General features: G+C 45.1%; 1 protein-coding gene across 2 annotated transcripts in view; it reads right to left on the bottom strand.

The window, feature by feature from the left end:
* The window catches only part of FSHR (follicle stimulating hormone receptor), a gene marked incomplete at its 5' end in the record, with an annotated part of 92,536 nt that extends 67,188 nt beyond the window's left edge, over nt 1-25,348 (bottom strand). Inside the window, one exon of one of the 2 annotated variants that reach the window (XM_082217530.1) lies at nt 25,089-25,348. In XM_082217530.1, the coding sequence (XP_082073656.1) occupies nt 25,089-25,348 (260 nt within the window). The remainder of the gene's footprint in view (nt 1-25,088) is intronic. The other variant, XM_082217531.1, reaches the window with a different exon arrangement.
* Between the last annotated feature and the right edge of the window lie 2,233 nt (nt 25,349-27,581).

Here is a 27,581-nt window from a genome sequence, read left to right as displayed (position 1 = left end):
TCTCCAATAAGAGAATAATTTCTGTTTCATTCCACCGAGAAAAATTAAAGCGATTCACTCGAGGATTCTTGCAGTGAGTGCAAAGATCTACCTTCCCCTCCCGATATGGGTGGAGGCTGCGGTAAAGGTGGTGCAAGGCATCTCTGTGGGTGGGACAGTCAGAGAGGCGTAGAAATAGTCACCGAAATATACAGGAAGTCCTTCCACAAATCTCCTGCCCGTGACAATGATGGGCATTTTTGCCAATTAGTTAATCTGAGCATGAGGCGCTGGGCAGAGACAGAAATAAAGGCAGATAGTTGCACGGGCACTTCTGGAAGAATCTGCAACAACACAAAACACTTTGCAACATGCCCTTCAGCAGCATGGGTTAGTCTCCAAAACATAGTGCTCCCAGTCTCAACACCGATACTCAGGAAAAAAAGTCAGGACAAAGAATTCACTGTCTCTTTTATCAATTGCTGCACAGAACCACTCCACTTGAGTTATTCTGTGTTCAAGGCCACAGATGCAGGCAGTTAAAATAAAGCCAGAGAGAATATTTTTTCAAGCACCACCGATCTAAATTTAACTCGTGCATTGCAGTTTGTTTTTTAAAAAAATTCCCTTAAGAAAATGAAACGGTTATTGCAGAAGTTAAGGTTTCATAGAATCACAAAATCTTAGAGATGGAATGGACCCAAGGGTCATCTAGTCCAACCCCCTGCAATGCAGGAATCTCAGCTAAAGCATCCATGGCAGATGGCCGTCCAACCTCTGCCTAAAACCCTCCAAGGATGGAGAGCCCACCATGTCTTGTGGGAGTCCGTTCCACTGCTGAACAGCTCTTGCTGCAGGTTCAGACCTTCCAAATAGGTCTGCTACTCCTGCAGAGTCCCAGGGTTGACATAAGCCTAATAGCCTGTCTACGATGAAGGGACCAACCCATGTCCCCCTCATTGCAAGACCATTATCTTCCTGACCCGAATATTGCCATGTCTCTTTACACTGGGAATAACCGAATGCCACCATGACATAAAACAAACAAGATGAATTTTAACAGGGAGAAATGTAAAGTATTGCACTTGGGCAAAAAAAATGAGAGGCACCAATACAAGATGGGGGACACCTGGCTTGAGAGCAGTACATGTGAAAAGGATCTAGAAGTCTTGGTTGACCACAAACTTGACATGAGCCAACAGTGTGACGCGGCAGCTAAAAAAGCCAATGCAATTCTGGGCTGCATCAATAGGAGTATAGCATCTAGATCAAGGGAAGTAATAGTGCCACTGTATTCTGCTCTGGTCAGACCTCACCTGGAGTACTGTGTCCAGTTCTGGGCACCACAGTTCAAGAAGGACACTGACAAACTGGAATGCGTCCAGAGGAGGGCAACCAAAATGGTCAAAGGCCTGGAAACGATGCCTTATGAGGAACGGCTAACGGAGCTGGGCATGTTTAGCCTGGAGAAGAGGAGGTTAAGGGGTGATATGATAGCCATGTTCAAATATATAAAAGGATGTCATACAGAGGAGGGAGAAAGGTTGTTTTCTGCTGCTCCAGAGAAGCGGACACGGAGCAATGGATCCAAACTACAAGAAAGAAGATTCCACCTAAACATTAGGAAGAACTTGCTGACAGTAAGAGCTGTTTGACAGTGGAATTTGCTGCCAAGGAGTGTGGTGGAGTCTCCTGTTTTGGAGGTCTTTAAGCAGAGGCTTGACAACCATATGTCAGGAGTGCTCTGATGGTGTTTCCTGTTTGGCAGGGGGTTGGACTCGATGGCCCTTGTGGTCTCTTCCAACTCTATGATTCTATGATCTTATGCAGAGATGGGGCAGAATGAGAGGCAAGTTCAGAGCAATGAATCATGCAGAATTGCAACAGGAAGCCTCCTTTCTGATGGAGTTCTCTGGACTCTCAGAACCCATTCCGTATTTAATAAATGTTTTTCTCATGGTGCACACGGAGTTCTCTGGCAGCCCATTGTCTAGGCTTACATTGTATACAATACATGAGGGTCCTTATCAGTGTTGAGGATGATGTATAGATAATCAAAAGAAGGTGAGAGGGACAACAGCTTTCGTTTTCTGCTTAACAGATCTTCTTTATTTCTACCAGGGTTTTTCTTCCCTCCTCCCACAAACGAATTTCAAGAACGCAACACTGAACCTTTGACAGTCAATTAAATCTCTCCAACTCCAGAAGTTGTTTCTCTGCTCTCCATCCATTTTGCAATATGCTTCATAATGTTCTGTGGCACGCTAATGTCCTTACCAACCGAAATACAGCGCTTTGGTAGAAATGCAAGGCTGGCAGAATCCCAGCAAGAAAAAAACAACCCAACAACCTTCAACCCAATACACAAAGTACTGTTTGTGATTCAAACGGGGCATGAAAGTTATTTTCTTTTCAGCGAGGAGCAGCTGATTTCCTCAGCAGTGACACTTAATGATTATTGGATGTGAGGAACTTTGCAAAAACGATCTAAATAATAAATAACAGAAAAGGAGATGGGCTATGGACTAGTAGCTTATCTGGGCTACTTCCCTTCAAGGCAAGAGAAACATTACACACAGGAAAGTATTGCAAGTGTTTGAAACCATTGCTGCTTTCGGCCTCTCCCTCCCTCTGCTGAATCTCAAAATGTTCACAGCAGTGCGGAAATCTGGATTATAAAATAACTTTGGCTTTTAATAAAACAAGAAACTGAAGAATGAATGTAGAATGTTGTAATTCTGCACACAGTTTGGTTTCTCGGCTTCCAAAAAATGCCGGATGATTAAAGAAGAAGAAGAATCTATTACAATCAGAGTTTAAAATCTGAAGTGACCCAGGAAACCAGCCTTCCTCCGACCTGGGACCCCTCCATTTGTTTTGGACTCCCTTGGTCTAAAACATTTGGACAGCGCCAGTTATGCAAAGGTTGTAGTAGATCCACGATGGAAATGAGAGCAGGAAAGGCTGGGAATCTTTTCTGATATAGCAAATAATGACAAACGTGGAATTAAAACTAGGGGCTGGGGAGAAATTTCTCAGAAAATACTTTTCTGACCTCCCCCTTTTAATATCTTTTTGGAGCTCCCTTAAGGCTGTTGAATAATGTCAACCCCCCTGAAGAATATTTGATGAAATACCCCCCAAAAAAAACCCTTCCTTACATGTGAGAAGTGAATGCAGCTGCAGATCCTGTTTTATGATTGTTTAATACAATTTTAATATTGTTTAAGAGCTTGGCCTCATCTCCTCCTGGAAAAATAGGGCAGAGAATTTTTGGAAGGGTTTTTTTTGTTTTGTTTTTTTTTTTGCATCTGAATTTCAGATGCAGTTCATAGAATCATAGAATCATAGAGCTGGAAGAGACCACAAGGGCCATCGATTCCAACCCCCTGCCAAGCAGGAAACACCATCAGAGCACTCCTGACATATGGTTGTCAAGCCTCTGCTTAAAGACCTCCAAAACAGGAGACTCCACCACACTCCTTGGCAGCAAATTCCACTGTCAAACAGCTCTTACTGTCAGCAAGTTCTTCCTAATGTTTAGGTGGAATCTTCTTTCTTGTAGTTTGGATCCATTGCTCCGTGTCCGCTTCTCTGGAGCAGCAGAAAACAACCTTTCTCCCTCCTCTATGTGACATCCTTTTATATATTTGAACATGGCTATCATATCACCCCTTAACCTCCTCTTCTCCAGGCTAAACATGCCCAGCTCCCTTAGCCGTTCCTCATAAGGCATTGTTTCCAGGCCTTTGACCATTTTGGTTGCCCTCCTCTGGACACGTTCCAGTTTGTCAGTGTCCTTCTTGAACTGTGGTGCCCAGAACTGGACACAGTACTCCAGGTGAGGTCTGACCAGAGCAGAATACAGTGGCACTATTACTTCCCTTGATCTAGATGCTATACTCCTATTGATGCAGCCCAGAATTGCATTGGCTTTTTTAGCTGCCGCGTCACACTGTTGGATTAAACATTCAGGCTACAGCTTCATGCTTGAGTGGGGATTTGAACCCTGGTCTCCCAGGCCTTAGTTTGACACTCTAACCATTACGCCACATGACTCTCAGTGGTCTGACTCAGTATGAGACGGCTTCATGTGCTCATGGAGCCCAGTTAGTTCACTGTGAATCAGTAGTGGACAACATGGTGGGACTCTGCCACTCACTTGACCTCTGGCCAGTTGCACTGTTGTTGATTCCTGGGAGGTCAATGTGGAGGGACTAGGTCCACTGGGTGCAAATGAAACAGTGGGGCCAATCCAGGGCTCTTGCCTGTGTGTCTGAACCATGCCAACCTCACCATCACCTTCCCCTCCTGGTAAGTAGCAGGAGGGAATAGCTCAGACTCTTAATATCAGGGTTCTGGGTTTGTGCCCCACATTGGGCAAATGATTCCCTCATTGGAGGGGGTTAGACCACAGGACCCTTGTGGTCTCTCCAAACTCTATGAATTGATGGTGTGACCAACCAACCGGTGGTCAGATCAGTGGTGGTGCCTCCCCATGCTGTCTGCTCCTGCTGTGACCACGACACAGGGAGCAACTCAGACGTTAAAATGTTCCCTTCGATTCCCCCTCAAACGCTGGCATTGCTTGCTCGCTTGAGCGAATGAACTGCCTGCTTTTGTATTTAGAGATTGCGGTGGACCTTGAATGCAATTAATTTGCAGTCTTTGAACCGCAGGACTATAGGCTGTGTGCGGCAATTCAGTGCCTTTAGCTTGGTTTCAGTTTATACAGCTTGACAGCAGCATGTGTTTTGTTGCTGGAATTACCTCCGCCAAACGCTAGGTACAATAAATATAACTGGGGAAGGTCATTTCATCTCCAGCTATTTCAAGAGCAAAACGATACCTTCTGGAGGGAAGAGAACAAGCGCGGGTTTCTAAAAGTATGTTTTCTGAAAGGGTATTAAGTTTCCCAAAACCTTGTTTATCACACCCCACTGTTACATAGGGCTTGGCAAGGCTGCAGACACAAATCACTTTTAGCAACCATTCCCTCACCCCTGGGAACTCTGGGAATTGTAGTTCATGGAGGGGAGCTAGGAAGCAGAATTCTCAGCACTCTCACCAAACTACAGTCACCAAAATTCTTGTGCTAGAGTAAAATTGGTCTAAGGACCATACACAATTTGCAAACAGCAGTCCAGCTGCAGCTAACTGTTCTGTGAGATCAATTGCTGATTAGACCCCATTTATCCCCAATATATAGCCATTTCCCCCTGTTTAGAAGACTTTGGGTGACTTTCTGTAGCTGTTACAGATAGGTAGCCGTGTTGGTCTGCCATAGTCAAAATAAAAAAACCCCTTCCTGTAGCACCTTAAAGACCAACTAAGTTAGTTCTTGGTATGAGCTTTCGTGTGCATGCACACTTCTTCAGATACACTGAAACAGAAGTTGGCAGATCCTTCTATACAGTGAGAAGGTGGGGAGGGGTATTACTCAGAAGGGTGGTGGGAATGGGAGATTGGCAGATAGCTGAGATGAGCCTGTTGACGACTCTTAACGACTGCAATAGGTCTTACAGGAAAAGGCAAGGGGTGAGAAGGTGAAAAATGGCTTAGTCATGTATAATGAGATAAGAATCCAATGTCTTTGTTCAGACCAGGTCTCTCCATGGTTTTAAGTTTGGTAATGAGTTGCAATTCAGCAGCTTCTCTTTCCAGTCTATTTCTGAAATTCCTTTGTAGTAATACAGCTACTTTGAGATCTTGTATAGAATGTCCTGGGAGATTGAAGTGTTCTCCTACTGGTTTCTCTGTTTTGTGATTCTTGATGTCAGATTTATGTCCGTTTATTCTTTGGCATTTGATGGCATATACAAGCTCTGGGAGGAAGACCTTTCATTGCCTACAGACAGCCACCCAATCTTAAACAACTCCTAACCCACAATAATACTACAACCAGACTTAACACGGACACTGGCACCAGAGCCTGCAATAAACCCAGATGCCAACTTTGCTGCCACATACACCCGGACAACACCATTACTGGCCCCAACAACATCACACATACCATCTCGGGACTATTTAATTGCTCATCGTCTAACATTGTGTATGCCATCAAATGCCAACAGTGTCCTTCAGCTCTCTATATTGGACAAACAGGCCAAACCTTACGTCTCTGAAATTTTTTACACATCACTTGGGAAGACAGGCAAACTAATGTCAGTGTACTGGAAGAAGCAAAGATCACCAGTGTAGAAGCAATGATTCTTCAACATCAACTTTGTTGGACTGGTCATGTTGTGCAGATACCTTATAATCATTTTCCAAAGCAACTACTCTATTCTGAACTTAAAAATGGGTAGCGTAATGCTGGTGATCAACAAAAGAGGTTTAAAGACTCTCTCAAGGCAAATCTTTAAAAAAATGTAGTATAAACACAGACAACTGGGAAACACTGGCCTGTGAGCGCTCCAGTTGGAGAACAGCCTTTACCAAAGGTGTCATGGGCTTTGAAGAAGCACAAACTCAGGATGAAAGGGAGAAACATGCTAAGAGGAAGGTACATTTGGCAAGCCCTCACCATGATCAACTCTCGCCCGGAAACCTATGCGGAAGGACGTATGGGTCGAGAATTGGCCTCCACAGTCACTTACAGACTCACAGTTAAAACTGTGCTTATGGAAGACAATCTTACTCGGCTACAAGCGATCACTAAAGAAGACTAGAGTACTATTAGGAAAGGTTGCAGCATTTGGGACTTTTTAGTTTAGGCAAAGTTTCCCAAACTAGGATCTCCGGCCGTTTTTGGACTACAATTCCCAACATCCCTGACCACTGGTCCTGCTAGCTAGAGATGGTGGGAGTTGTAGTCCAAAAACAGCTGGAGACCCAAGTTTGGGAAACACTGGTTTAGAGAAAAGGCAAGGGAGAGGTAACATGACAGAGGTTTATAAAATCATACATGGCATAGAGAAAGTGGATAGAGTTTTCCTCCCTAGACGTTGTGGACATCCAGGGAAGCTGTATATTCAGTACTTTATCAAGTACTTTAGTCTTCTTTGGTGATTTTTGGAAGATCTCATAGGGTGGCATTCAACAGAGTATTACGGAGAGTAGTCCCACTGAAATTGATGGACTTAACTTAGCCATGATCACTAATTTCAGTAGATCTACTCTGAGTGCAGTGCCTTATTGATGTGTATGCACCCACTCACATATACGTAAAAGAGGGGAGATCTATGAATTAGATGAAGGAATTCTCAAACATATGACACACTGAACACGCACAGCGTTTTGCTTAAAGTTCAGATTTCTCTCTCCCCATTGCATAAACAAACAAGCAAATGGAAAATTGCTAAGGCATCATTTCCCCATTGGAAATAAGGCCAAGTAATCTGGATTTCCAAAACCTCATTAGGATGAGATGGATTTCAGAAGTGTGCTTACACTCTTTTTGTTCAAGGTTTCGAGTGTTCTCTCCCCCCCCCCCCCATCTACAGCCTGCTGAATAACAGCCTTGGGCTTTGGTGAGAGATCCAGCTGCCTGATATCCTCCAGGGCGAAGGAATGCAGCAGCCGGTGGTTATCATTGGAAAAACAGGATTCTTCCAGCACCTGCAAGAAAGTTTCCTTGGAGGCATTTCACACTCCCATCTCAGAGCCCCCATTCAGCCTTCTTTCTTGGAGAAGCACAGTCTTCATGGGCCTCTGCAAAGGCTGGCAAGATGACCTGTTTACCGAGCATTCATCCTGGTTTTCTTGTGCAAAGCTCATGCAGAGTTTAGATCGTGTCTGATCTTTGTTGAGCATTCATTCTGATTTGTTTGTGGGGAGCCTGAATGGCAATGAGCATTCGTCCTGATTTGCTGACAGGGGCTGAAGCAATTCAGTTAAATGCATCGCAAACTTCATCCAGGGAAATCCCGTTGGCAAAAGATGGGACTCCACAGCCCCATCTGGTGTCACAGGGTGTCTTCCTATTAATCACTTGCTCATTCGACCCTTTTTGAGGCATTTCCAGGTCACTACCCTCACTTTCCTCATCACTTTCCTAACTGCAGGGTGTATCTGAAGAAGTGTGCATGCACACGAAAGCTCATACCAAGAACTAACTTAGTTGGTCTTTAAGGTGCTACTGGAAGGAATTTTTTTATTGCAAAACATCTGTTTCTTTTTCTAAATCAGATTTGTGGCACAAGGCTGACAAAGTGCTTAAATCCACTTTAAATCGCACCACCTAAGTTCCCCAGTACAGTTGGTACCTTGGGTTACATATGCTTCAGGTTACAAACGCTTCAGGTTACAGACTCCGCTAACCCAGAAATAGTACCTTGGGTTAAGAACTTTGCTTCAGGATGAGAACAGAAATCGCGCTGCGGCGGTGCGGCAGCAGCGGGAGGCCCCATTAGCTAAAGGGGTGCTTCAGGTTAAGAACAGTTTCAGGTTAAGAACGGACCTCCAGAATGAATTAAGTACTTAACCAGAGGTACCACTGTATGCACTTGAATCTCTCCTGGAGCTGCCCTAATTCCATAAGGAAGCTGCTATATACTGAGTCAGGCTACGGGTCCATCATGTCATTTTTTTTGTTCTTACAGTTTTGGAGGTTCGTCACATTCTTCAGTGGGAGTCAGAGGCATCGTAATACAGGGTCGTTGCTTTCCCTTTTGTGCTTGCGGTTTCGCTGCCTCGAGATCTTCCAGGAAAAAACCCCCGGAAAAACAGCTGACCACTTCCACACGGCTCGGTATCTCTCCCCCAAGGGTCTCCCCCTTGAGATTTTTGGGGGGCGCAGTGCCTTTGCAACACCTCCAAGCCCCTGTATTACTCGGAAAACTCCTCCGGAGATTTTCCTCACTCCCTGTCTGTTCGCGACGGAAACCGGAAGGCCCGGGTCCATCATGTCAAATACTGTCTCTGGTGTTCTCATGCAGAGAGAGATTTTTCTCCCCATCTCCCAATTAAAATACCACCTAACCATTTTAATCGGAGGTGCCTGGAGTTGAACTTTAGACATTTTTCATCTGACTTCCTATGCTGAAAAACCCCGAAGCCCTTTCTTGATTTCCTTCTCTTTTGCCACTCTAGACTGTGGTCCCACCCCCTTTACTACAGGTTTGTCTGTCACCTGTTATTGACAGGATAATAGTGCTTTTACAGAATCACAGAATTGTAGAGTTGGACAATGCAGAAATCTTCTTGCCCAATATGGAACTCAAACCCCTGTTCCCTGAGATTAAGAGTCAGTAGTAAGTTCTGCCTCTGTTCTTTCTTTCTTTCTTTCTTTCTTTCTTTCTTTCTTTCTTTCTTTCTTTCTTTCTTTCTTTCTTTCTTTCTTTCTTTCTTTCTTTCTTGTTAATACTTATTATTTAAGGCCAGCTTTCAATTGAATGTCTCATCTCCCCACCCCCTGCCCTCCCCCAGCACCAAGAATTCATGACCTTTTACAAAGAAAGAAAATAGATCTAATTCCAAATTTGACAACCTCCTATAATTAACAGGGGGCAAACTATACATCATTATCTGTGGTTTTGCAATTGTTATGTTTCCGCTGGTGATCTTTAAAGCTTAACATTGCATAAGGCGGAAGCTTGGCATTTGAGTGGGGGGTGGGGGGCTGCCAAGCGGGTATGCTATTTTTCTGCACGGGAGGGAAGATATGGGAAAACAGGGATGAGGGAGAGATTTCTGAGCAGACAAAAGGGAAGAAAGGAAGAGGTTAGGCAGGACCTTCTGTCTGCTGAGCTACTCTCCCAACCCGAGGTTCCTTGCTTGCTGGTTTGCATTACAATAAGTCCACAGGTAAGAAGAATCAGAGCACTGTGATGGAGTGGGTCAGTGCATCTGGCTGCTAACCAGAAAGTTGGTGGTTCGAGCCCCCTGACCACCAGGGATGATGGACTCGTAATCTGGTGAACCGGGTTTGCGTCTCCGCTCCTCCACATGCAGCTGCTGGGTGACCTTGGGCCAGTCACACTTCTTTGAAGTCTCTCAGCCTCACTCACCTCACAGGATGTTTGTTGTGGGGGAGGAAGGGAAAGGAGAATGTTAGCCGCTTTGAGACTTCTTCGGGTAGTGATAAAGCGGGATATCAAATCCAAACTCCTCCTCCTCCTCCTCTTCTTCTTCTTCCCTTCCAACTCTACAACTGTACAATTCTATGATTCTATATGCTCAGCACTTATTTGTGTGCGCAAGGATTCTGTTTGTGAAACCGAAGTTACATGCCCTTCAAATGCAACCCCCCACTGCAAAAAAAGATTGTGTAATTCCAGCTCCCCTTTTCCTCGCAGGACTGTACTCTAGAAGAAATATATCAGCACATGCAAACACAAAAACAGAGTTTGCCAGCAAGGGGGCGAGAGAATAAGTTGCAGAACCAATGCAGACACATCTCCACCGTTCACCGTTACAAGTTTCAAATTAGTGTGCTACAAGTAGCCCCCGGGGGACTATAACTGATCTAACATTTATCTGTAATTGAAATGCGGAAATGCAAAAAGAAGAAGAAGAAAAAAACAAAAAAACACTATCTCAGCTGTCTTTAAATTTACTGACTCTAACACAACTGTGAAATGCTTTTCCTTTAAGTATTTGGCACAATCTAATGGGAGAAAAGTAAACACAGAGACAGAAAGTAGAAAAACGAGAAGTTGCAGGTGCTTCACGTAAAATTAGAAAAGAGATATTTTTCTTTTTCTTTCTTTTGGGGGGGGGGGGAGAGGAAATCAATTTTGGATAACTGCAGTGGTGGCGTAAGAAGCCAAGAAGAGACATCCTGGATCAGACTAAAGGACGATCTAGTCCAACATTGTGTTATTGTAGTGGCTAAACAGATGCCTATGGCAAGCCTGCAAGCACAATCAGCCTCCATGGGTGACTCCTATTTGTCAATAATAATAATAATAATAATAATAATAATAATAATAATAATAATAATTTTTTATTTATACCCCGCCCTTCCCAGTTCAGAAAACTGGGCTCAGGGTGGCTAACAACAAATTTAGTACACTTAATTGATGCAACAAAAAACAGCATAAAATACAGTATAAAATGTGAATAACAATAAATTCAGAATTCAAAAATCAATTAAGGGGGAAAATCAATCCAATCAACATTAGATGATCACCAGGGCTAGCTGGCTAAATTAGTTCTATTTGGGCCAACGAGGAGACCAGGGGAGAATTAGCTGTGGTATCCCAGAGCTGGTAATCTTCATAAAAAGGGAAAGGGGAGGAAAGGAAGGGGAATAAAAGATCAGGCTAAGTTCAAATTGAAAGCCAGGTGGAATAGCTCTGTCTTACAGGCCCGACAGATGGAGGTTAAATCCTGAAGCACACTAGTCTCCTGGGACAGAGCATTCCACCAGGTCAGAGCCATCACCGAGAAGGCCCTGGCCTGGTGGAGGATAATCTAACTTCCTTAGGGCCCGGGACCTCTAAACTATCATGGACCTTAAGGTCCTCTGCGGGGCACACCAGGAGAGGCGGTCCTGTAAATACAAGGGCCCTAAGCCATATAATGCTTTTATTCTGTGAATTGATTTTATTCTGTGAACCACCCTGAGACCCACGGGTATAGGGCGGTATGTAAATTCAGTAAATAACAATAAAAATAATAATGTCTGATTGTAACCTTATTCACTGAGGAAAAAATGGCATTTCGTGTAATTCTCTCATGTGACCAAAAAGTAGCACCAATATGAGTGCTTTTTTATTATGTTGATGCCGAATGTTTGAAGCTTCCGGACAGTTATAAGAAAGCACTGCTTTATGCAGTGCATGAAATTAAACTGTGGAACTCACACCCACAGGAGACAGTGATGGCTGCTAACCAGTTTGGATGGCTTTAAAGTACTGTTCTTGGGGGACAGGGGGCGGGCTGGTGTGGAGGACTCTCTGGTCCTGAATGGGGTAACTGTGCCCCTGAAGGACCAGGTGTGCAGCCTGGGAGTCATTTTGGACTCACAGCTGTCCATGGAGGCGCAGGTCAAATCTGTGTCCAGGACAACTATCTAGCAGCTCCATCTGGTAAGCAGGCAGAGACCCTACCTGCCCGCAGACTGTCTCACTGGAGTGGTGCATGCTCTGGTTATCTCCCATTTGGACTACTGCAATGCGCTCTACGTGGGGCTACCTTTGAAGGTGACCCGGAAACTACAACTAATACAGAATGTGGCAGCTAGACGGCAGCCGCCGAGACCACATAACACCGGTCTTGAAAGACCTACATTGGCTCCCAGTACATTTCTGAGCACAATTCAAAGTGTTGGTGCTGACCTTTAATAGCCCTAAACAGCCTCTGTCCAGTATACCTGAAGGAGTGTCTCCACCCCCATTGTTCACCCCATACACTGAGGTCCAGCGCCGAGGCCCTTCTGGCAGTTCCCTCACTGTGAGAAGCAAAGCTACACGGAACCAGGCAGAGGGCCTTCTCGGTAGTGGCACGCGCCCTGTGGAACGTCCTTCCTTCAGATGTCTAAGAGATAAACAACTACCTGACATTTAGAAGACATCTGAAGGCAGCCTTGTTCAGGGAAGTTTTTAATGTGTGACATTTTAATGTACTTTTAATCTTTGTTGGAAGCCTCCCAGAGTGGCTGGGGAAGAGTTTTTGGATTTGATATCTCACTTTATCACTACCCAAAGGAGTCTCAAAGCAGCTAACATTCTCCTTTCCCTTCCTCCTCCACAACAAACACTCTGTGAGGTGAGTGGGGCTGAGAGACTTCAGAGAAGTGTGACTGGCCCAAGGTCACCCAGCAGCTGCATGTGGAGGAGCGGAGACGCGAACCCGGTTCACCAGATTACGAGTCTACCGCTCTTAACCACTACACCACAGGGTTTAAATAAATTATTATTATTAGTATTATTAGTATTATTATTAGATTGGACCAAATTCAGGGAGAATAAGATGATGCTCTGCCTCTGTGGTTGGAGGCAGCAATGCCTCTGAATAGCACTTCTGAGAGCCACAGGAGGGAAGAGCGCTCTTGCACTCAAATGCCGTTTGTGGGTTTCCTACAGGCGTCTGAATGGCCGTGGCGAGAACAGGATACCAGGCCAGATGGGCTTTGGGCCTGATCCCGCAAGCTCTTCTTATGCTACGTCGTCGTTTCATTTCTATTCCCCTCAGAGCTAAAATGACCGGAGTGGTTTTAACAATCAATTCCTCTTTGTAGAGAACTCTGCACCTGTAGCTCTGTGAAGAGGTCTCCTAGCAGCTCTCAAAAACCTTAACAATCTAGTTCCCGTGATGCTCTGGGGGAAGCCACATCTGTTAAAGCGGTATAGCACTGTTTTAAATGTAAGGTGCGGTTATGGCAGGTGTGTGGATCCTCTGTGAGCTGGAGGGCAATGGGAACCATGACTGGGATGTAGCTAAGGCTCTAGTCCTCACTGCCCCAACATTTCCTTTATGGTCAAGTTTAGGGGTGCCCAACATGGCAGCCTCCAGATGTTGCTGTGCTACAACTTCCATCATTCCTGACTATTAGCCATACTGACTGGGGCTGATGGCTATTGGGAGTCCCACACTGGCTATACCTGCTGAAGGTGCCTTCATTACATATCTTTAGGCACATGGTGAAAACATTTCTCTTCAACCAGGCATTTGGCTGGTTCGCCTCCTATGGCCTTTTAAATGTGTCTCTCTCTCTGTGTGTGGGTGTCCACTGGTTAGTTTGGCTTTTGTTTTAGCGTGTATTTCGAGCTTTCATTCTGTGTTTTTATGTTATGAACCGCCCTGTCATCCTTGGACAAAAGGTGGTATACAAATTTAATAATAAATAAAAGGAAAAATAAGTACAGAGCCTAAAGAGGGCTTCTTCACTCATTTCCCACTAAGTGTGTGATAATGGCTTTAAAGAAAACAATGCTGAAAGCAGAGAATTCTGCTTGCAGAGGCATTTTCTATTTGTGTTTTCCACAACTGTTTGTTCCCCTTTTTTGCCACATTTCTTGAGCTTTCGTTTCAATCACCTTCCATGAAGTACATCGAGTCCTTGTTCCCTTACCCATTGGAGACATGAACTCCAGAATCTCTGTGTTTGAGATTACTGATAAGTTTCTGCTTTTGCAAAACCAACCGATGTTATTGTTGTTGTTCAGCTTTACCCCAGTTAATGCTTTCATACTGAGCAGGAGGGTGTCTATTCTTTATAACAAGGGAAGGATGGGTTGAGCTGTTTCTGGCTTGTGGCAGATTTGCACGCACTCATTCATAAGTCTGCTCCATCTCATTCAAAGGAACCACAGAGGAGAAGAGGAAGCTGTCTATTGCTGAGCCAGGCCATTGGTCTTTCTGGAACAGCAATATCCACATATTGTTATGGCTTTCCAGGATTTCAGACAAGGCTTTCTCAAAGCCTTACCCGGAGGTGTCAAGGACCTTGTGCATGCAAAGCAGAGGTTCAACAACTGAGCTACAGCTGAACATACAGAAAGTCTCATTTTGGGGGTATGCATCCTATCCTAAAAGAGGGGCAGCAGAAACTACAGCTCTCCAGATGTTGAACTCTCAATTCCTATTAGCTCCAGATAGCATGGCCAATGAATGGTCAGGGATAATGGGAGTTGTAATCCAGTAACATCTGGAAGGCTGCCCACACCTGTCTTAAAGCAAGACCTAATCACTGTTTAGGGACGCGGGTAGCGCTGTGGGTTAAACCACGGAGCCTAGGGCTTCCCGATCAGAAGGTCGGTGGTTCAAATCCCCGCGACGGGGTGAGCTCCTGTTGCTCAGTCCCTGCTCCTGCCAACCTGGCTGTTCGAAAGCACATCAAAGTGCAGGTAGATAAATAGGTACCGCTCCGGTGGGAAGGTAAACGGTGTTTCCGTGTGCTGCTCTGGTTCGCCAGAAGTGGCTTAGTCATGCTAGCCACATGACCCGGAAGCTGTACGCTGGCTCCCTCGGTCAATAAAGTGAGATGAGCGCTGCAACCCCGGAGTCGGCCATGACTGGACCTAATGGTTAGGGGTCCCCTTTACCCTTTAATCACTGTTTGGGATTTGCCAAAACGATATCAGCGCTAAAAATAAAAATAAAAAATGGACCCATTGAAATCCTCAAGTGTCCCTATTGAGAATTGCTTGAGAACAGCAGGAGGAGGGACAACAGCAGAGAAATTCAGGACAAAGGAAACAGACCATCAACTCATGGTACTCCCTGCTGCAAGGTGTGGCGATGGACAATGGCTGTCATGGACCAGCTGGATGCAGAAGAGGGTGGGAGGCACCAGCTGGGGAACCTGCAAAGGAAGAAGGCTCAGAGCAAGGCAATTGGATGATGATGAGTGGTCAGAGAGAGCAGAAGTGGGAGGAGGTGTCAGAAGCTGAAAAAGTAATCAAATTTAGCGAGCAGGGAGAGGCTGGGGTAGAGAGATCTTGAGAATTGGAGGCAGGAGAGGACGTGGGGCAGGTGACAGAGATGAAGCAGGCTGCTGAAGAAGCCAGGGGGTCGCCCCCTCCTGCTGCAACCAGCTCCCCTCCTGCCTGGTCTCCCAGAATAGGCAGAGAAATGAAGAGGGCAGAGCAAAGAGCGAAAAGACAACACAGCCTTAGGCTGCTGGGAAAGGAATCAGGGGAGGAGCCTTAAAATGCTATGGGAAGGTGAGGACCCTCAGTTCTCGCAACTGCTTCATAGGGGCAAGACAAGACCTACTGGGGAGAGTTGCTGTGATCAATAGGCCTGCACTGTGTTAATAGCCCCAGACCAGACTGGCTTTGTCCCTGGCCGCAATATAACAGACCCCATCAGGAAACTACTGAACCTGATTGAACACAGAAAGGCAACTAAACTCCCATTGACAATTATGTCCCTAGACATCCTCAAAGCCTTTGATTGCTTAGAGTGGAAATACATATTAGCAGTACTAACTAACATGAAATTTGGCCCCAACTTCCTACAAATCCTCAAAAAAATATACTCCCAAGCCTCAGCAAAATGCAGAACTAACAATATGGATTCTAATACTATAGCTATCCAAAGAGGCACGAAACAAGGATGCCCACTGTCTCCCTTCTTATTTATCCTGGCTCTGGAATCCTTAGCAATCCGAATCCGAGCAGCCACAGACATCAAGGGAGTGGAAATAAAAGGCAGAACCTATAAATTAGGGCTCTTTGCAGATGACCTAATGGTCACAACACCAGACCCCATAAGCACAGCAACCTCCCTAATCAGAGAACTCAACACATTTGCAATGGTGTCGGGCCTACAGGTAAATTTTACAAAGTCAGAAGCTATGTGCTTCAACGCCCCTCCTCACACCCAAAAAGAACTCATGAAGGTCACCAGAATAGGCCTGCACTATTTGGGATTCTTTGAATAATAAAGAGTTAACTTCAATGACATGAGTTTTTTTTAAATTGCTGGCCTACTCCTGGCCCTGGCTCCTGACAACGGGTTTAACAGGGAACTCATGGATGAGAGGTCGAATGGCCGTTGGCTGTGAAAGTACCAAACGCAGAAGCTTTGTGGCACTGACTGAATATCTGGGGACTGGGGGGGGGGGTGAGGGGCCACACAAGCAGCAAGCAAAGATGATACATCCCTTGATATATCTTTTCAGAATCATCCTAGCTGGCTACTCTTGAAAAGAGGGGGACCGACTGATTTATCACAGTTCTACACTGCCCCTTAATTAAACATTTCCAGGGTAATTTACAATAATCCATAAAACAGAAGCCCTCAATAACGCAGTTGAGGATCGGCAAGGATTCCCGTTCCTAACTACTGGGGGAAACCACAAATCCTAGCTTTAAAAGAAAGTGAGCGGGCAATTTGGCACAAGATCCCGATGTATAAAATAACATGCTATACTAAAAGGAGGGAGGGAGGGAAGGAACTTTCGATAAGCTAAAAGACTTGTTAAACCTGTGGTAGAAGTTTATTTGTTTTTTATTGGCGCAATGAAACAAAATGTACGGCAAGCTGTTTTGGAGGTAATTTAAGGCAAAATTGAGCAGAGAAAGTTACATTGTAATTGTGCAAATTGTGTATAACCATAAACTGTACATAAATGGCGCTAACTATAGCAGCCTCTGGAATATTCACAATGATTTCTAAGTCCTCCCCCCCTTGCTCTCCTTTATTTACTCACCAGTTTAAACTATTTTCTTCTTTGTTAACACAAAAATGTCTGCATTTTTTAAAAAAACGAAAAACAAACAAACATACAAACACATCCATGAAAACCATATAGCCAGTAGCAGTAACGGGCAGAACTAAAAAGAAAACAAGGAGACACCTTTAGTGAATGGCCTGATGGAGTGGAGAAGCTTACCTGACCCCCTGGCAGGTGAGTTGCTGGAGAGGAAGAGGGGAGGACAGCATGGTGTAAGTAGACCAGCAGGAGAATCAGATTGTCTCCACTGGTGCGTTTGCACTGAGCTGACCTCCCAGCCACCTTGCCCCTCCTACTCCCAGTAAGAAGCAGCCAATTACCTGCCAGGAGGTCAGATAAGTGCCTCTGGCCCACCCCACTGTGTGCTATTGCCAGCCACAATGGAGATACAGAATGTCTCCCAGCCAGACTGGGACTAAGAGCCATTTGGCTTCTCTGCTCATCCATCTATTGCCATTCCGGGTGGCTTCCTTAGAGGGAGAGAAGCAAGACAGGAAAGCACTGTCCAATGGCCTGCCTGGGACCACCTGACATTCAGCTCCTCCCCTCTTGTTATGCACTGAGTTGAATAGGATCCAAAATGCAGCAGCCTGATTGGTCCTAGAACAATAGGATTCAGAATATAGCAGTCTGATTGGTCCTAGAACAATAGGATCCAGAATGCAGCAGTCTGATTGGTCCACAGGAGCCACCCAATCCAGCTCCAGGTGGAAGTGAATCTGCAACCTGATTGGCCTACAGGTGACTCCCGGAATTAGCCAATCACGTAGGGCCCATTGTGTAAATAATGTATATAAAGCAGACATGTATATAAAGCTTCCATTCCTCCTCACCACTATGAGCTGAATAAAGAGCATGAAATCCATTCTCGACTCCGAGTATATTTCACCTCTCTAGTGGTGATTGGAGAAAACAGTGAAGAGCTGTGCTTTCTGCTTTGTAAACCATAGTCAGGGTTATTCAGTTTGAAAGATAGGGTGGAAATAAGATCAGGGTCAACTGTTTTGGCTGAGATTTTTCAGCCTCAGAGAGCTACAATTCCCAGAGTGAGTTAACAGTCAATCCTGCTTCCTAGGGAACTCTGGAAATTTCAGCTCTGTGAGAGGGAATGGGGTGTCTTGGCAAGGGGGTTGGACTCGGTGGCCCTTGTGGTCTCTTCCAACTCTATGATTCTATGAACTCTCAGCACCCTTAACAAACTACAGCTCCCAGAATTCTTTAATTCTTTAAAAGAGGAGCTGACCTCCTCTTTTAACCTGCGGCATCTACCTGGCATGCTGAATGTCTCAGATTTAATCCCCAGATCTCCAGGGATTCCCTCCATGTAACCCCAGAGAGATGCTGTCAGTCATTGGAGACAATACATACTGAGCTACATGGACCAATGATCTGACGCGGTAGAGCAGCTTCTTTTGCTCGATCTCATTGCTTTCTTCAACAGTATCAAAACAATGTTAAACACTGATTAAATCTGGACCCACAATCGTGGCCAGAATTCACAGATAGCAAAATTGCGTTCTCCAAAATATCCGCTAAACAATTATTGAATATATCTGTATTAAGTTCTGTGGCTTGCAAACGAAGTCTTCTGAAGGCGATCCAAAACTCATGCCACCCAGAAACTTCCAGTTTCCAGTGTTCAAACTCCGCATGCTTGATTTACAGACTTTTCGGCAAATATTTGGAATATTTTAGTAAGGCCTTGGTTGGTAAGTAGGTATGCATTGGTGAATCAGACTTGTGCGGAATTCAGTTAAACAAAACTTATCCACGTCTGTATTTTATGTCTGAAAGAACTGGAGGCAGAAACAATTGAACAAAACTGCTTGTAAAAAATGGTTAATTTCAATCTTTCAGTACACAACTCGCTTTAAGGATGTAATTATGGTTTATGTAACCCACCTCCTTTACTCTTGATGAGAATAAAGTTTGGGGATTTGTGAAAGAAAAGGATGTACCATCAACAAGACAGCAGATTTTTGAGGACAGTTACCCCGAGATAAAACTTGGCAAGCAAAACAATTAACGCCGGAGACAATCCATTCAAACTTTTTGTTTAGGCGTCTCAGCTTTTCTGTCTAGACTCAATAGCTGCTGGATAGGAAACACTGGCAATCTTTATGCTGCAACCTTGATAGCTTGTGAAATTCATAAGATTATTTCAGATGAAGGAGGGCGAGGAACTCATTTAACCTCAACTGGGATCTCTTCTAACCAGTGCTGTTTTTCTAGAAGAAGAGGTGCTGAAGTTCACCATAAACTTCCCCCTTGTTCTTTGAGAATGACAATGACCGCTCCCCACATAAAATGGGGGGCGCCCTTTGTGTGGACGCGCACAGCCCCTGGATCTGGAGCGGCTCCATCAGCATAGGCTTGGCTTCGCCTTCCCTCAGGTGGGATACCTGGAGGTCTCTGCCTACCTCAGTCAGTTGTCCAATCCCGCCTGGGGGAAGCGTTGCCAAGGAGACCAGGCCAGGTAGGGGAGGGACTACCTGCCCACACAATAGAGGGAGGATCTTACCTGGGAATCCTCACTTGGCTCCAGAGCTTCTCCCACCCTACCCACCCTCAGTTAATGTCTTATTTTGCAGGTTAACTTTTCTTCACAGGTATGCGGGTGCTGCTACGTCAAGGTCACTGTTAAAGGGCCAGAAAGGAATTTCCCTGCATTGGCAGGTTTTGCCTTTCCCGTAGCAAAACGTCACAACTTTGGCGGTATCAGGCCTTGGGCGGAATCCTTTAGTCTATCTTCCTCTTTGCAGCGGCGATACCAGGGTTCCCCGTTAAAGGGGTTTCTGAAGGGAGCCTTTGACCGTATGCCGAGAGGTCGTAATTGCTCTCCCCTGCGACGGCGGCATAACGGGGCGGCTATCTCTGCTTGAACAAATGTTCTCCAGAGCTGGCCCATCCCCCCCCACTGGATAACCCTGATGCTCCCTAGGTTCCCGGCTGGGGACTGGGGAGGGAGAACGCCCAATGCCTGAGCCAAGGTCTACCCACATTTGAAATTTAATAAAGTTGTGGCCAATTTAATCCCATAGCATGTTGTCTTGAGTCATTAGTCCACATGACGGGGGCAGGGGGCACCAGGGATCTGGGGGACTCCGCCTGTCCACGCAATGGTGCCCACCTGAGAGTTGCTGGAGCTGAGCTCCGGTGAGCTCTGGCTGAAAAATCTCTCTCTTTCTGCTTCTAACTTCAATAAAGATACCATGGACCGAGCCAGACTTACCCATGTAAAACTTGCATAACGTTTTCTTCAATCATTGCCAGTCAAAGGAAAGGAATAGCATGTGCAGGGACAAGGGCGATGGGTGGGTGGGAGGAAACAACTTGCTTCATGGATCATGGAAGATACACATAGCCTTATGATGATCTCATGGAGGATGAGGGGAATGAGGGGTTAAATTTTGCTTAATTCAATTTCCTGCAAGGAGGTCACTTGTGTACATGGACAAAATTACATGTATTCTTCTTGGAAGCTAAGCAGGGTCTGTCCTGGTTAGTACATGGATGGGACACCTGATCGGCAATTCTTAAGTTATTTATTTGGATTTTTCTCCCATCGCTCCTCTCAAGAAGCTATGATCTTTGCAGCCCCTTTTCCATTCTAACTTCACAACAACCCTTCAATGTTGGCTAGAATAAGTGTGAATGGCCTACAGTCACTTAGTAAGCTTTCTGGCTGAACAGGTGCTTTCAACCAGCTCTGTCTAAATTTGTTGTATTTAATTTTTTTTTATTGGTAAGTAGTACCTTTACCTTTACCTTTTAGAATTTCTGAAGCACCCACCTTGCAATCACCAGCATGACATTTCACAATGTTCGGCATGGTGAGGTGTTTAAAGTGTCTAACTAGGACTGGGAAGTAAAGGGTAAAGGGACCCCTGACCATTAGGTCCAGTTGCGGACGACTCTGGGGTTGCGGCGCTCATCTCGCTTTACTGGCCGAGGGAGCCGGCGTACAGCTTCCGGGTCATGCGGCCAGCATGACTAAGCCACTTCTGGTGAACCAGAGCAGCGCATGGAAATGCTGTTTACCTTCATGCTGGAGTGGTACCTATTTATCTACTTGCACTGGTGTGCTTTCGAACTGCTAGATTGGCAAGAGCAGGGACCGAGCAATGGGAGCTCATCCCGTCGCAGGGATTCAAACCGCCAACCTTCTGATCGGCAAGTCCTAGGCTCTGTGGTTTAACCCACAACGCCACCCACAATCCTAGGACTGGGAAGACCAGGGCTCAAATCCCCATTGTGCCTGAAATCTAGCTGAGTGACATTGGACCAGTCACCAGCTGTCGGGTTAACCTTTCTCACAGGATTGTTATGAAAATAATGTGGAGTTGGGAAGGACTACTTTCAGCAGACTGAGTCCCTTGGAGAAATGGTGGGATGAAACTGTCAGAATAACATAATAACCAGAAATGTCTCGACGGGTGAGGTAAAGCCACAATGCTAGCTTCCTAACAGGAAGGAGAGGGGCAGGGGCAAAGGGGCGGCGGCGGGGGGGGGGTTAAAGTGGTGCAAATTTAATGGAACCAAACTGGCTCCACTAGGAGATTTTCGCTGCACGAACTTCTCTGCCACCTCTCTCCAGGTAAGCAACAGGTGACATGCCTGCTGGGAAGCTTTTGAAGTGGGTCGACCTCAGCTGGCAAACCACTTCTGATAATGGCAAGTTCTCCGTCTTTCAGAAGAAGGCATTGTCCCAACAATTATAAAAGCCGAACAAAAGTTTTTTGCTCAATATTTTGGCACAGGAACACTTCGCCTATTAGGGGGTTGATTAATGGCCGCTTTTTTATCTCTTTCCTGCTTCCATCTGCCTTTCTTCCAATTTTGGATTGTTGAGTGATTAGTTTCACAGAGGAACAGATGAGAGGAACAGATGAGAAGAACAAATGTTACCAAAAGAGGGTGGGGGAGTTGCCATTGAAATTTAGCCTAAAACACAATTGGAAGCAACTCTGGAGGTTCCTCTTTAGGTGAAGAATCTAAAGAGCTTTAGAAGATAATTACAACTGAAATCTCTTCAAAGATGGGGGGGTGATTCTGCTTAAGTCTCAATGGGAGGAAGCCATTATGGAGTTGCTGGACTCCAATGCTCCTCTGCCTATGGTCATGGGACTTGTAGTCCAACAACATCTGCAAGGCTCCATGTTGGCTACTGGCCTAATGGTTAGAGGCTAGAGTCTAACCAGATCATGCCTAGGACAAAATGTGAAGTGAATTTGTGGGTCCTTTGTGCAATAGAAAATATGAGAATGTGGTGTGAAATTTTGTGGGCAAACGAAACATGGTTAAGAAGAGGCACTGGGTTCACATGTAATGCCAAGCTATAGATAAACAAGGAAAGGTTCGTAAGCCAACAACAAACCATGACTTCAGATCATGCTATGCTGGCAGTTAAAAAACCATAATTAAGCCATTGGGCAACGTTCACGCGTAGCACGAAGCCATGGTTTAGTAAACCAGGATTTAATAAACTATGGCTTAGTGTTATGTGTGAACTGGGCCAGTACCATTTCTAGGCAGAGTATGTCCATTGAAAAGAGCATTTTGGTGCCACTCAACATGTGATGGGGGCTATGCATTATGTCCAGAAATATCTCCCCTGTGTGATAGGCCTTGGAATGCACAGTGAGGTAACTTTCTGAGGTTTTTTTTTAAAATTTTTTTGCCAAGTTCTCTCACTGAAGTGTTAAACCTATATACAGTGGTGCCCCGCAAGACGAATGCCTCGCAAGACGGAAAACTCGCTACACGAAAGAGTTTTCCGTTTTGGAGGTGCTTCGCAAAACGAATTTCCTATGGGCTTGCTTCACAAGACGACAATGTCTTGCGAGTTCCTGCTGGTTTTTCCCCTTTCCCCCTTTTTCTAAGCCGCTAAGCCGCTTATCAGCTGATCTGATCAGCAGATAAGCCGCTAAAAGCCGCTAATAGCGCTAATCCGCTAATCTGTCAATGGGCTTGCTTCACAAGACGAAAAAACCACTAGACGAAGAGAATCACAGAACGGATTCTTTTCGTCTTGCGAGGCACCACTGTATGGGACGTACTACTTCAGATTAACAGATTTGACTGAATGCTGCTGCTTTCAGTTTTCTACATGAGGTCATTTGGGAGGGGGAGGGGATTGAGATGTTAAGATGTGTCCTGCCCCTCCTGTGGTCTAAAGTTGTACAGCCCAGAAACATGTCTACCAAGAAATGCAAGTTCTCTTCAGGCATTCCAAACAGGGGAAAGGAAACAGAAAGTAAAGAACAGCAGGGACAAGCACACCCACCCACCATCAACATTTCCATCACCTTCCATCTTGGGGCAGGTGACTGCCTGCAGCTGGGAGCGTCTGGTACCTGTGCAGGTTCTCTGTGCTCCCTTCCCCTTTGCCCCCCCCAACAGGTACACTTTCCGAACAATATGAAACACCTTCAAGAAAGTTAATATCGCTATCTGATCTCCGGAAAATGAACTATTGTCTCTGCCCTTACTTGCAATGGAGAAATAACTTATACAGGAGAAATAGTTTTGTCAGATTTCATCTGATCCATGTCTGCTATGTTCTCTCTTTCTTTCAAAACCAACACAAAGGCCAATTCCCAAAGTAGTTTAACAGCTGTTCCTTCACCCCAGGGGACTCTGGGAGGAGAATAGAGGACTCTCAGCACCCTTAACAAACCACACTTCCCAGAATCCTTTAGGAGAGAAGCTGTGACTGTTAAAGTGGCATAAGAGTGCTTTAAATGCATATGCATAGAAATTCCATAAATTATACCTTTGTTGTGCATAACTGCATTGAGGTATGCTGCTGAAAACAAACTTTGCTGAAATCTTATGCCTGAGGAAGAATCTGCACATGTTCTTTGCTCTTTCCCTTAGAAAGACACAGACAACCCCTCCTCATTTAACCACCTTGACATGTGCAACAATGCTTTGCAATGATGCTTAAGTGATGTGGTCTACTAAGGCACAAATGGGGAAACTGTGACCTTCCAGATCTCAGACTCCAGCTCACATTGGCCTCAGCCAGCATGGCCAAAGTTCAGGGACGATGGGAGCTGTAGTTCAGGAATATCTTGGAGGACTACAGGTTCCCCATCCTTGGTATCAACTCCTCTCAAACCTTCATGGATACAGGGACAATTGTAGGGCCCCTTACTGGACCAAATCCTTGCTATGTATCTTTGGTGCATAGGGTGAGAATCTGCCATTTGTGCTTCAGCAAGAAGAAACCCCACAATTTTATTCCAGCAAGGTCACCGTTAAGTATTGGTGGTAATCTCTGTGTTACAGAGCTGCCGAAACATCTGATAAAGAACACTGCCTGTGTCAGTCCCCGAGAAATAAATGGGAACTTCAAGAAACTGCCTTGTAATTGAGAAATCCAACAGTGAGCTGTCTTCATTTATTCTCATTAGAGCTTCTTGTTCCATTTCATCCCATAAGGACCATTTGCCTTCCCCACTTTTTCAAAATTTAAAAGAAAACCATCCTTATCTAGGACTCCCCCTCACGCGCCCCCTCCCCCTTCACTTTTAGGAAACTCCGCAAAGTACTGTGCGATCATGATGCAAACCACCAACTTCTTTGCAAAGGAAAAAAACGTCTCAGCAGAGAAGATAGGAGATAGTTGCTACAACGCTCCGGTTGAAAAGGTTGCCAGATTTTCCCCGGATAAGTTGTGCTGCTTTTCATCAGACGGACTTTTGCTTTGTTCAGTTTCAGCTGTGTTCAAGCAAGGTTTTTTGTTTTTCGTTTTGGAGAAAACGCCAAGCGCTTAATATCATAAATTACTTTGGAAACCCCCACTGCTGTGGGAAACTCCGACTGAAACTTTTTTGCGCAGGCAACTTATCTCTCTCCAACGCTTGCAAACCTCCTTTGAGGAGGGTTGCCGTGGTCCCAGAAGAACCAGCAATCCCTCCCTCTGAAAATCCTCCGGAAAGAGTGAACCCAATTTATCAAAGGAGGAGATAATTTCCAGAGACCAAAGCGAAAAGTCTGCTGTAGAGTTCTTTTGGTTGCCCAATTTACTCACAGTTCCGTGGTGTTCCTGGGGATGTCCTGTGGCACTAGGGTCACCTTGCTATCCTGGCAGGTGAACATCAAGTTGTCCAAGAACTGACAGGTGGGATGCCCGGAGCCAGCCCCCAAGAGGAGAAGGAGGCAGAAGCAGGCAGAAGAGAACAGAGCCATGCTTGCCTCTGCAATGCCCTCTCTCCCAGCCACTGAAAGAGAAGCTCCTCCTGCCTCACTCCTTCCACCGAGGCACCGCCTTAATGGGCAGTGGTGAGTCATGCGACACCCAAGGAAGGTCTTCTGCACGTCAGGGGTGGGCCAGAAGGTAGATCTGCAGTCAATACGAGTGATTTGCAGCGAGGTTTCCTCCCTCCCCAATTGTTTGAGTAAACAGCAACATAACATCAGGGACGGGCTGTAGTTCAGTGGCAAAGCACATAGGTGGACTGATTGATTGGCTGATTGTATTTACTGTACTTTTCCATGTATAAGACGATTTTTAAATTATAAAATAATGTAAAAGAATTGGGGTTGTCTTATACACAGATAGTTCAGAGACGGGCAAGCAGGAGATTGTCAATGATGATTGGGTGGGTGATTGGTGGCTGTGTCAAGGGCTGGTGTCGATTGGCTGTTGCTTTGTCAATTGGGCGGGTGATTGGTGGCTGTGTGAAGGCCTGCTGTTGATTGGCTGCCGCTGCAGCAATTGGGTGTGATTGGGAGATGGTTGGTGGCTTTGGTGACATGTGCAATTTGCAGTGTCAGTCAGGAGGCTGAGTGGTTTTTGGCAATTGCCACCCCCCAAAAAAAGCTCAACAACTCTGGGCAATCTCCCCCCATTATCTTAATTTGGGGTCCCCCAAAATAGGGGTCGTCTTATACACAGAAAAATACATTATATGCTGCTTTTCATTCAAATGAATTTCAAAGATGCTTACAACCAATAAATAACCATAACATAATAAAACACAATAGCACATGACGAATACAGCATACATCATATAAAATAATTAACAAATTACCAATAAAACAGTTGCAATTAAAAAAAAACTTAACAAAACAGCTACTAAAAAATAAGCTAAACCTCACAATTATGGCAAGTCATATGATTAAAAAATCAATGTGGCATCTAGAATCTATAAACCGATATTAAAAACATTAACAAAATAGCAACTAAAAATATAAGTTAAGCACTAAGTCCGTTCACACAATCTCTGCAACCCCATGACTCATACCCTCTCTCCTTTAAAACAAAACCGTACAGCAAACCAACAAGACAATCAATACTAATTGAAATAATAAGAATTACATTTATACTGAAACTAAAGTAATCCCCAGCCCCATCAAACATCCATCCCACCCACAACAGCTCAAAGAAACCAAAAACAAAACATTTAAAACACCACAGATGAACAAGTACTGTATTTTTTGCACCATAACACTCACCTTTTTCCTCCTAAAAAGTAAGGGGAAATGTCTGTGCGTGTTATGGAGGGAATGCCTATGGGTGGCATGCCTACGGATTTTCCTCCTCTAAAAACCACGTGCATGTTATGGGTAGGTGCATGTTATAGAGCGAAAAATACGGTATTTGGAACATTTAAAAACATTTTTGACATGCTCAGAGTGAGTGTGGGCCCCACCCCCTAGGCCAGGTGGAAATAGGCCTTGCAGCAGGGAGCAGTCTTCCTTCCACACTCACAACAGCAGTGTGGACCAGGGGTCTGACTTTGTATGTGGCATCTGACGACGTTGCTACCAAGGCAGGGAACCTCAGCTCACTTCTACTGGGGGAAACAGTTGCCCTGGCTCAGAAGGTGTCATGAGGTGGGGAGCAATGAAAAACAGTCCCACAGGGATAGCTCACTCAGTAGAGCAGGAGACTCGTAACCCCAGGGTCTTGGGTTTGAGCCCATGCTGGGCAGAAGATTCCTGCATTGCAGGGGGTTGAACTAAATGATCTTTGTGGCCCCTTCCCACTCTGTATTCTAGGATCTTACTGCAAACCTACATATTTCACACTTCCCCAATCAATGTGCAAACTCAGACAAAGTTTTCATTTGAAAGTTGCACTTCTCCACCAAACCTTGCAATGCATTTTCCAAGACAAAGAAAAAAGTGTGCCAAGGTTCATATGCTAGTGAAAATAAATTTTCTTAATGCATTATATTAGGGGAAATTGCTTGCAAGAAGGTGTGCATGGTGCAAAATTGCTCATAGAAATGTGTTTATTCAGTGCAATGTGCACTAAAATGCTGGCAGATTTTCATGAGTACTTTAAAAAACCAACAGCTGATGAACTGAATGTAGGATTGGGAAACCGAGAAACTGAGAGAAACCAAAAGTGACAGTTATGTCCCTCAGAGGCATTCAGTTATTTCATGCTTTCTGCACCTGCCTCTGGTCGGTAGACCTTGGGCTACTCATAAATATCAAAGTTCGCCTGCCCTTCTCTTTATGTCCTGTCAGGGTCTTGGGGAAGGTGGGTGATGATTTTTTTGCTCATAATAAT

This window comes from Podarcis vaucheri (genome assembly GCF_965113315.1).
Source record: "Podarcis vaucheri genome assembly, chromosome: 3".
NCBI lineage: Eukaryota > Metazoa > Chordata > Lepidosauria > Squamata > Lacertidae > Podarcis > Podarcis vaucheri.
This window is presented reverse-complemented; position numbering and strand designations above follow the sequence as displayed.